Source organism: Salvelinus alpinus, chromosome 30, assembly GCF_045679555.1.
Source record: "Salvelinus alpinus chromosome 30, SLU_Salpinus.1, whole genome shotgun sequence".
Taxonomy (NCBI): Eukaryota; Metazoa; Chordata; class Actinopteri; order Salmoniformes; family Salmonidae; genus Salvelinus; species Salvelinus alpinus.
Genome location: NC_092115.1, coordinates 21993595 through 22002774, shown reverse-complemented (window position 1 = coordinate 22002774; position 9180 = coordinate 21993595). Strand labels below are relative to the sequence as shown.

The 9180-nt window shown below is 40.0% G+C and overlaps 1 protein-coding gene across 1 annotated transcript; it reads right to left on the bottom strand.

Annotated features, from left to right (window-relative positions):
- Window positions 1-1247: 1247 nt before the first annotated feature.
- LOC139559596 (Krueppel-like factor 6) lies at window positions 1248-7669 on the bottom strand. The gene is made up of 4 exons (XM_071375727.1): window positions 7304-7669; window positions 4956-5523; window positions 3816-3939; window positions 1248-3604 (listed from the first exon to the last, which is right to left on the bottom strand). The coding sequence occupies exons 1-4, from the start codon at window positions 7403-7405 to the stop codon at window positions 3553-3555; spliced, it is 846 nt and encodes a 281-aa protein (XP_071231828.1). The 5' UTR covers window positions 7406-7669; the 3' UTR covers window positions 1248-3552.
- Window positions 7670-9180: the final 1511 nt, after the last annotated feature.

The following is a 9180-nucleotide window of genomic DNA, read 5'->3' as shown; positions in this document are numbered from 1 at the left end:
AAATGGCACCCTATCCCCTTGTCTTACGTCAGATGGCATGTCGATTCTGCTTGCAATGATCGGTTGAGGGACGAGTGGTGCCTAGGAGTGACGCCATCTGACTTAAAACAATGACACTATCCCCTATATAGTGCACTACTTTTGACCAAAGGCCGTAGGTCAAAAGTAGTGCACTATTTTGGGAATAGGGTGTCATTGGAGACGTAGGCAGACATTTGGAGGTAAATAAAGATTTCTATAACAATCAGCTACAGCAGCAGGTCTTGATCCCTGTTCCTCGTTGTCTCTGTGTTTGAACGTGAACCTGCTGAAGGTCTCTATGATACCACTGAGATGATGGTCTACCAACCCCATGCTGGGTTGACCTTTCAGTTCACTCTGGTTTTAACTGGCACCCCCTGACCCCCAGGTCATATGAGATGAGCTGTGATGTGGTGGGTGAGGGAGAGAAAGGCATCTGTCTGTCTGTTGAACCCATGCAGAAGCTTGTGGAGGTTCTCGTTCTACTAGTAGACCTTGACTGGGAAGATCCAGTTTGATATGCATGAGAAGGATGTGCTCGATCTTTTGCTAGTGTTAGAGCACAGTGACGTGTTGAAATGATACCACATAGAAATGTATTGAGTATAACATGCTTGGAACCTCTGACCATTCTAATTATATGTGCTTGAAACTGCATGATAATGAAATGAGAACATACTGGACCATCGCTGTCTGTGATACTGCATGGCATACTGGTATTACTATACACAGCTCAGTCTCAATTTAATTATTTCATATTAAGAGCCCAAACTAAACTAACAATTATTATGGCAGGTAGCCTAGTGGTTAAAGCGTTGGGCCAGTAACCAAAAGGTTGCTGGATCAAATTCCTGAGCTGACAAGGTAAAAATCTGTTGTTCTGCCCCTGAACAAAGCAGTTAACCCACTGTTTCCTGGTAGGCTGTCATTGTAAATAAGAATTTGTTCTTAACTGACTTGCCTAGTTAAATACTTAAAAAATAAATAATTACAGGTGGAGTTCATTCAGAAGTATTATTTAAATTGTTCAGCAATCCACCTCGGTGGCTTTGAGAAGTAGCCTACGTAGCTGACTATACAGTGAGGTGGATCTGAACATGAAAGGAAACTGAAGGAGTATATTTGAAAAGCTTTACCTTCATTGCACTCAAGTTACTGTAAGAGCTCATGTTTTATATCAGGTCACAGTATGATGATTCAAGAAGCAGGTAGAACAAAAACACCAAAATATTTGATTTTTTTAAAATCATTACTCCAATAAAAAATACATTCATACAGAAATAACTATTTTACAAAACAATTTGAAAAAAACAAAACATGCCATTAATCAAACAAAAATAAACCTCAATTTTTTTCATCAATAAAGATACTTTAGTTAAAGATAGAGCTGACAATTTGCAGTTTTGATTTTGATTATAGAAAGCTGTTCATTGTGTAATTCCTCCAACAATCAGTTTAATTTCTCTTTACTGAATCATTCCCCGTTCAAGCTAGAAAATGTAAATCATTCTCCAACACTGTAGCAGACTATCAGAAGTGAACAATACATAATTTGTTTTCAGTTTGTTGAGCCATTAGTACTCCCTCAAGTTAAATGTGGCCTGGTCTTTGTTTTTTCATAAACAAACTGCACAATTTTGATTTGTTTGGTCCCTTACCCTGCAAAATATAAGCTTCTTTGAAAAAAACTATTTTTAAATAACACATATTTTGCATGTTTTGATATCCATAATGTACATTTTAAAAGGAGACTTTCCAACAGTACTGTTGACCAGATCAACTGTACTGTACAATGGTATGGGGTTAAAACAAGTCCATACAGGTCAATAAGCATCCATTGTCAGTTTGAGAGCACTCATGTCAGGTAAGCGTTTAACAATTCAGACACTAAACATGCCATGGTCTGACCAGAATTGGCTATTTGCAATCAATCTTAATTTACCAAGGCCTTCGTGACCGAGCAGATCACATGTCACGAGAACTCAACCCCCCAACCAACTAGGAGACTCTATAATTGACAGTAACTTACCTAATTTACCATCCCACATTTCATTTTAAGTGCATGACATACCACATTATGCTACTACCACATTATGCTACTACACAGTAGTAAACCATTTCAAATGTAATTGTTTCAAGTGCTCTACAATTGTCTCGGCTCAAGGATAATTTTCAAAACATTTTGATTTTGTCTCAATGGATAGATACTGTATGTTTGTTGACAAATGATGCACAGAAATGTAAAATGTCAGTAAGTATAAAGCTGACTTTTATTCAAGTTCGGAGACTGACCTAGACAAGGGCAAAAGGTGTGGCCATATGAATCAGAGCCTTAATAAAGCTATTCAAATCATACACTACTGCATTTCAACCCCCGTGAGTGATCTATTTATGTGGACAAGGCCACTTACATAAGGCATCATTAAGGTCAACAGTGCATTTACAGATATAGAAAAAAAGGAGAGCAAGAGAAGAAAAATAAAGAAATTAATTTTTAAATGGAATAGAAATAAACTATTCCATGATCAAGACAGTTGCCAAGCAATAGTGATATCTCCAGACATACAAAACAAAAGGAAACAAGTTGCTGCTTCATGTTTCTGTACAATAATGTGATATCTATGGTGTAAAACAGATGTACAGCTGCTTGTTATTGGGATTTGCCATCATTATAACTCATCGAGTGACAAACAAACCCAAGATCATGCAACTTCTGGTATAATAAAGGTATTAATGTTGTATACAACCATTAGATACAGAGCTTACACAATGGACAACAAATGAGCTTGGTAGCATTAACTTTGAGACACGCTACTTAATACATTGCACAATTTATATCTGCGCCAAACAATCCACTTCCCTCCTCCCCATCTCATTTAAGAGTGTCCTACCACCTCCTCTCAGATGGGGGCGCTCTCTCTCAAACCTCAAACTGGCGGCCCGGACACACACTGCCAAACCCAGCCTAGATTCAACCAATGCCCCACACAACAGCACCTTTGCTTGCATTCATTCATTACCACAAAACGAGACAATAAACTCCCAGCACAACACAACATCCCCTCAACGCCATTCAGCTCACAACCATACGCTTAATAGTCATATCCACAAGCAGGCACTCAGTCACAGGCATTCTCACAAGCTCACAAGAAACAACACGTTTATTGGAGTAGTATCACTGCATGTGTCCAGACCAGGAACTAACTCCACAAAGCATCAGACACCATACAAAGAAAAAACATTATTTCTTGTCCTCTGACATTTTCTTATTTCTAGCGGATCTCTTCATTCTCCGTCATCCTTGGTTGTTTCCGTGATTCTTTTTCCAGAATGTGTCGACCTTCCAGAGCTCTTTCCTCCAAGAGGTCTTGGAGGCACTAAGTATGGTGCAGAAATTGCCTGCATGCTTTTACTGGGGCATGCTCCCCTTGTTCCCCTTCCTCCCCTCTCAGGGCATTGCGCCTCCCCACAGACAGGTTAGGAGACCGTCAGGACCATCCCTCAACACTGCTCTACTCTGGGGCCCAGCTCTTAGATGTGTCTCTTCATGTGAAGCGCCAAATGGTCCGAACGAGAGAAACACCTGCAAGGAGAAAGAGAAAGCAAATTAGCCTCATCATTTTTAGAATAGGTAAAAGACGAATATAACAGCAGTAATATTCAAGTCAATATTTCAGGTGCATGGATTTACCTTACCTGCCCAAACATTTAACAATTGTTAATGACATTTACAACATTTCTCAATAAAATATTTAAAACAAACAAAAGATAAATAAATCCCTAAACACTTCTACCTGTCACAGTGACTGCATTTAAACGGCTTTGCCCCAGTGTGCTTCCTGAAGTGTCTGGTTAGCTCATCACTCCGTGCAAAACGCCACTCACAGCCTTCCCATGAGCACCTGTAAGGCTTCTCACCTGCAAACAGAAAACAAATTATATTATTACTGTGTATCAAGACAGCATGAAGGACAGTGCTCCATTATTTTTCAAATCAGAAATAGACATAACATACTATAAGTTCTACATACTACTAGATAGAGTACTACAACTTGGCAATATGAGCTGTGATGTACAGCTTAACAATAGTTGAATAAGCAAACGCCGGGCTTATAAAGTGGGCAGGTGAGAAGGGATAAATGTAGACGATTTCTAACGGTGAAAATTCCATTAGCTCTGGTAACATAGTTTGCTTGGAATGTTGGAACCTTGCTCATGTGCAAGACAGCTGTAACCAGCAAGAGGTCAGAGGTGATGGCGGACAACTGCTCACATAACTCAGTAAGGAATAACTGTAAATGTAAAATTCCCACCACACTCTAAATTTAAATGATTCAGTCGTTTTCTTTTCCCATGGTGAAATGTGATCTGCTTTCAAGATCCAGTCCACATCTTCTATGGCTGGCTTGGCTATGCCCACAAAAGGTTGCTATGTCACCCCTCCCCCTTAGTTAACGTGAAGTCAATGCTGCTGTGGGAATTAGTTCACAGTTTAGGCCTTCTTCTAGTGAACTATTCCAAGAATGCAGAGACCAAATTCATGAGTAGAAATCAAAAACAAAATACTCTCTTGTAAGCCTATGAATATGTACATTTTTTGATGAGGTTTAAATATAGTCCCTCCTGAAATGGAATAATCTTCTGAATGTTCTTTGTAAAGTAAAGAAGATTTGCAGATTCCGAATACTGATGACATAACCAGCTTGTCTGGATTTTCTTTTCCAAGGCCTCTCTGCTGTGACAACAGCATTAGTATGTGGGTAACAACACCCACCACCACTCTTGCTGGACTGGCCTACATTACCTGTATAATATTAGACTAGGGCCTGGTCGAATAGCTCAGAGATTCTGCTCTTTTATATCCATATAAACACTTGGATGGGAGGGGGTGTTGTTGGGTCATGCAATTTACCTGTACACAATCAACAATTTACCTGTATGTGTACGCTGGTGTGCTTTCAAGTGGGAACTTTTTGTGTAGACCTTACGGCATCCGTTGAAATGACACCTGTGGACCCGCCTCCTCCCATCTGGAGAATCCTCCCCGTTGGCTAAGCTCCCCCTCTCCGCCGTTCGTCCACCAATGCCCCCGGTCTGTATTTTCCCAGGTGAGTGCAACACGTTCTGTATACCGCTCCACACCTGGGAGGATATGGAGGAGGCCACCTTGCTCACCTCAGGAGAAGATGGTGGAGTACTGATAACAGTGGAACTCAGGTCCTCTCCCTCTCCCATAATGTCACTCAGTGGGTTGGAGGTGAAGTCGAGGGTAGGGGAGAGGTCATCGGAGCCGTCGGACGCCTCGCTGCTGGCGTCGGAGTTAAAGCTGTTGGCCTCCTGATTGTCTTCCTCCTTAATGTTAGTGAGGATCTTTGGGTCGGACTCGGCCTTGTCCCCACAGGCCAGGATCATCCAGAGGTCCTCCTGGCTCGTCTCAAACTTGATGTCTGTGGCCGAGACGTAGGGCTCGCTCTGGAGGTACCGCTCCAACTCCAGACATGTCTGATGGGATAAGAGAAAAATTAGGACAGCATGTAGGAAACACAAATATACAAACACTGATGGAGGAGGGGATAATGAGTAAACAACCCATATATACACACACTGATGAGGAGAGGATAATGAGTAAACAACCCATATATACACACATACTGATGGAGGAGAGGATAATGAGTAAACAACCCATATATACACACATACTGATGGAGGAGAGGATAATGAGTAAACAACCCATATATACACACATACTGATGGAGGAGAGGATAATGAGTAAACAACCCATATATACACACATACTGATGGAGGAGAGGATAATGAGTAAACCATGTAGTAAACAACCCATATATACACCCACAGATGGAGGATAATGAGGAAACAACCCATATATACACCCACAGATGGAGGAGAATGAGTAAACCATATAGGAAATAGGAATATAAACAACCTATGCAGTACATATATAGACAATGTACAATTCTGAAGGCAGTGGAGTGCATATAACGGGTGTCCTCAGACTATGGCTGCTTCCCAAATGGCACCCTATTACCTTCATAGTCAAATACTTTTGACCAGGGCCCACAGGGTAGTGGTCAAAGTAGTGCACTATATAGGGAATAGGGTGCCTTTTGAGAAGCGGACTAGATCAGGAAAGGTTAGTACACACATTTCCTTAGAAGAAATTACTCAGTTGGTGGCGGTGCTCTTTCCTCCAACATAGCTGTCATCATGCACAATTATATAATTTACATATGCTACAGGGGCCCCCTGTGTGTTAGGGAAGTGCTTGTAGATATTTTAAATGTATCAATTATTCAGCATAATGTGGATTTAATAAGGCATCCAGTGGCATTGCTAGAAATAACATGGCACACAAGGGGATGGAGGAGGTAGGCCTGGTTCAAGCAGGTCCATAAAAAGCTTTATTTATGAATACTGCAAGAGCTACATACATTTATGGGCTTCTTTTTATTCTAAAAGGGAAGGACTCTTCCGTAAAGCGTGACAACCCGAAAGTGACCACTAACTTCAATATATTCATAAGTAAACAATATTAATAATGAATTAATTTCAAACTATTTGGGTATAGAAAACATCAGTTAAAACCAATATACATTATAGAGTAAGTTGTTACGTAATAGATTTCTGGCAAACCTAAAAAATACTTCGTATTCATTGCAAACATTTATTTTCAACAGGGCAGAATGGATCTCTGGCGAGCTTTAAATGCCTCAGACCGCATGGAGAGTGAACGGCCCCAAACCCGCATATGGAAGGGAAACTACACCGTGTAGCCAATTCACTTCAATCACTCAGCAAAAAAGGACGTAGTTTCTCGAATATTATGTAATTCCTATGAAAACACATGTTGAGTGAGAGATGGTAATTTTTAACAAAATCATTTGAAGACGCACATACTCGTCTCCGCTAATTCCAAATACGAGCTCTCTCTCACACACACATTCTTTTCACGATGACGCATCAGTCGATGCAATGAAACAATGTTTCGTGGTTCACTCATTGGACTAGGCCCTTAGCGTAACTAATATAATTGCAACGTGCATGCTTGTGTTGTTACATATACGTGCATGGAATTTACTAAGGTGTCAAGAACGTGCTACAAGTCCAAATAGTAAAACTTTGTTGTTCTGCATTCCTGACAGCTTGCCTCTCCACTGACAGCAACCTGCAGTTGCGCACAGGTTTACTGCGATGTGGAAAACATTTTTCATTCATTTTAGAGTGTTTCGCTGTCAAAAATAGGACTATTCACAAATATAAATACCTGCTGCCAGTACTCCTCGAGAGATGGTAAAGCTGAAAAGTATCCGGTGTCATGTACAATCTGGAGCTCCTGAAAAATGCTGCACATAGGAATAACATCCATTTCGCTCCTATATAGGTGCAGCTGCAATTACACCCAAAATTCAAGATAGTTGAATTGTCTTCTTTTTTTTTTAAACGTGCGTCTTCGATGTATTAGCATGTATAATTTTCTGTTGTAAAAAAGTTGAGAGAAGTAGGTCTGACCATATCGCCTTCCAGTGGTGAAAGTGTTCTTCGGGGAACGCTCTTTCTTGCTTGCTCTAATAGCAAACAGTGAACTCCCTGAAAGTCCGTCGACACTCTGTAAACTTCCCTATTCAAAATCTTACAGCCAGCCTTCCGCACGTGATTAAATTACGCTTTCGTGATACTGACCAATCGGTTAGCCAATGTGTAATACCCGCCCACCTTGACGATCTTCTGTGATATGGTTGGTGCGATGACTGAATACTCCTTCATTCCCATTGGACCATGTGGGCTCTATTTTTAGAGCAGTATATAAAGTTTTCACGCGTACTAAAGCGAAGAATCCACATCTGTCGGTATAGTATGATTTCAGCTTACCTTCCAAGCGGCATTGTTGGTTACAGCTGACTATTATGGCACAAGTTTTAAAATATAATAATTTGTATTGATATTTTAACAATTCTCAAGTATTGAGTAAAACGAATGCATATGTCACTGTGACTGAACTAACAGACGATCTATTTTAACACAGCTTGGAACACCAGCCTATGGGATGGAATATGGGGGTGGCATCCAATCAACACCTTTCCGGGAAGAGACACTGGAAAACAGTGGCCAATGTAACAACTTTGCAAACATGAGTTTGTCACACCATTTAGATTAAAACATACATTTCAGTGATTGGACAGTGAGTATGTTTGATTAAATAGCAGCCCCAGTTGATGTTTCTCATTTCCCCCTGGTTATTTTAGTCTATTCAGAAAGGCTACCATCATGCAGGGAAGCTTTAAAACAGCCTATATCAGACCTTTATAATTCCATCTTGTTGATTATTTTCTCAAATAGAATATAGGTTGTGGAGAAAGATCTCAATTGAGTTGCCTACTGTAAATATAGCCCACCTAGGCACTAAGTTTAATACACATCTCTAATAAAAGATCACTGCTCTAGAATGACAGTCATAAATACCCTGGCATTTGTGAGGCAGTAGAGGAACAAATGTAGCTGATCCTACACCACCCCAGGTTTAAAGATAATAGCGAGCTCTGCCTAACATATGTACAGTACATACAGGTTCATAAAGTGTCAAAATAAAGATGTAGACAGGTTGTAAGTTTCTAAATTTAAAAAAGGTGTCCTTCAACATTAGTCAAAACCTCAGACTTCTATCTTCTAAGCCTGGTCAAAGGACAAGGAGCACACAGTAGAACACATTGAAATACACAAACAAAAACAGGTTCTCATTGTGCACGGTCGAGGGAAGCACTACCTAAACATTCATTCAACTTCAAATCAAATACGTACGTACATATTTCAGTAGACACATGGCAACTTCCCCCAGGGAGCCACACCTCAAACAAAGTGCCAGTATTTAAAGAAACAGTCAGCCAATGAAATTATAGGATCAATCATTCAATTAGCAAGACAGAAGCATGTGTGATAAGCAAATGGAGGCTCATTGACATTTATGCAAAAATATGTTTTGCATTGCTTTGCATATTGTACAATATGAGCTAATTGGTGATTTCATTAATATAATGATAGCCTACATTATGTCCCAACAAACAACAGAATATAATAGATATTAATATATTTTTTAATATAAATGTTTTCAGCTAAATAGTCCAACATTATATTCGTGCAAAACGC

Coding starts and splice junctions, on each gene's coding strand:
- LOC139559596 (XM_071375727.1), bottom strand. CDS start 7,405: ATGGATGTTATTCCTATGTGCAGCATTTTTCAGGAGCTCCAGATTGTA. Junction 5,524..7,303: donor TCGAGGAGTACTGGCAGCAG/GTATTTATATTT, acceptor TTATCCCATCAG/ACATGTCTGGAGTTGGAGCG. Junction 3,605..3,815: donor AAATGCAGTCACTGTGACAG/GTAGAAGTGTTT, acceptor TTCTCCTTGCAG/GTGTTTCTCTCGTTCGGACC.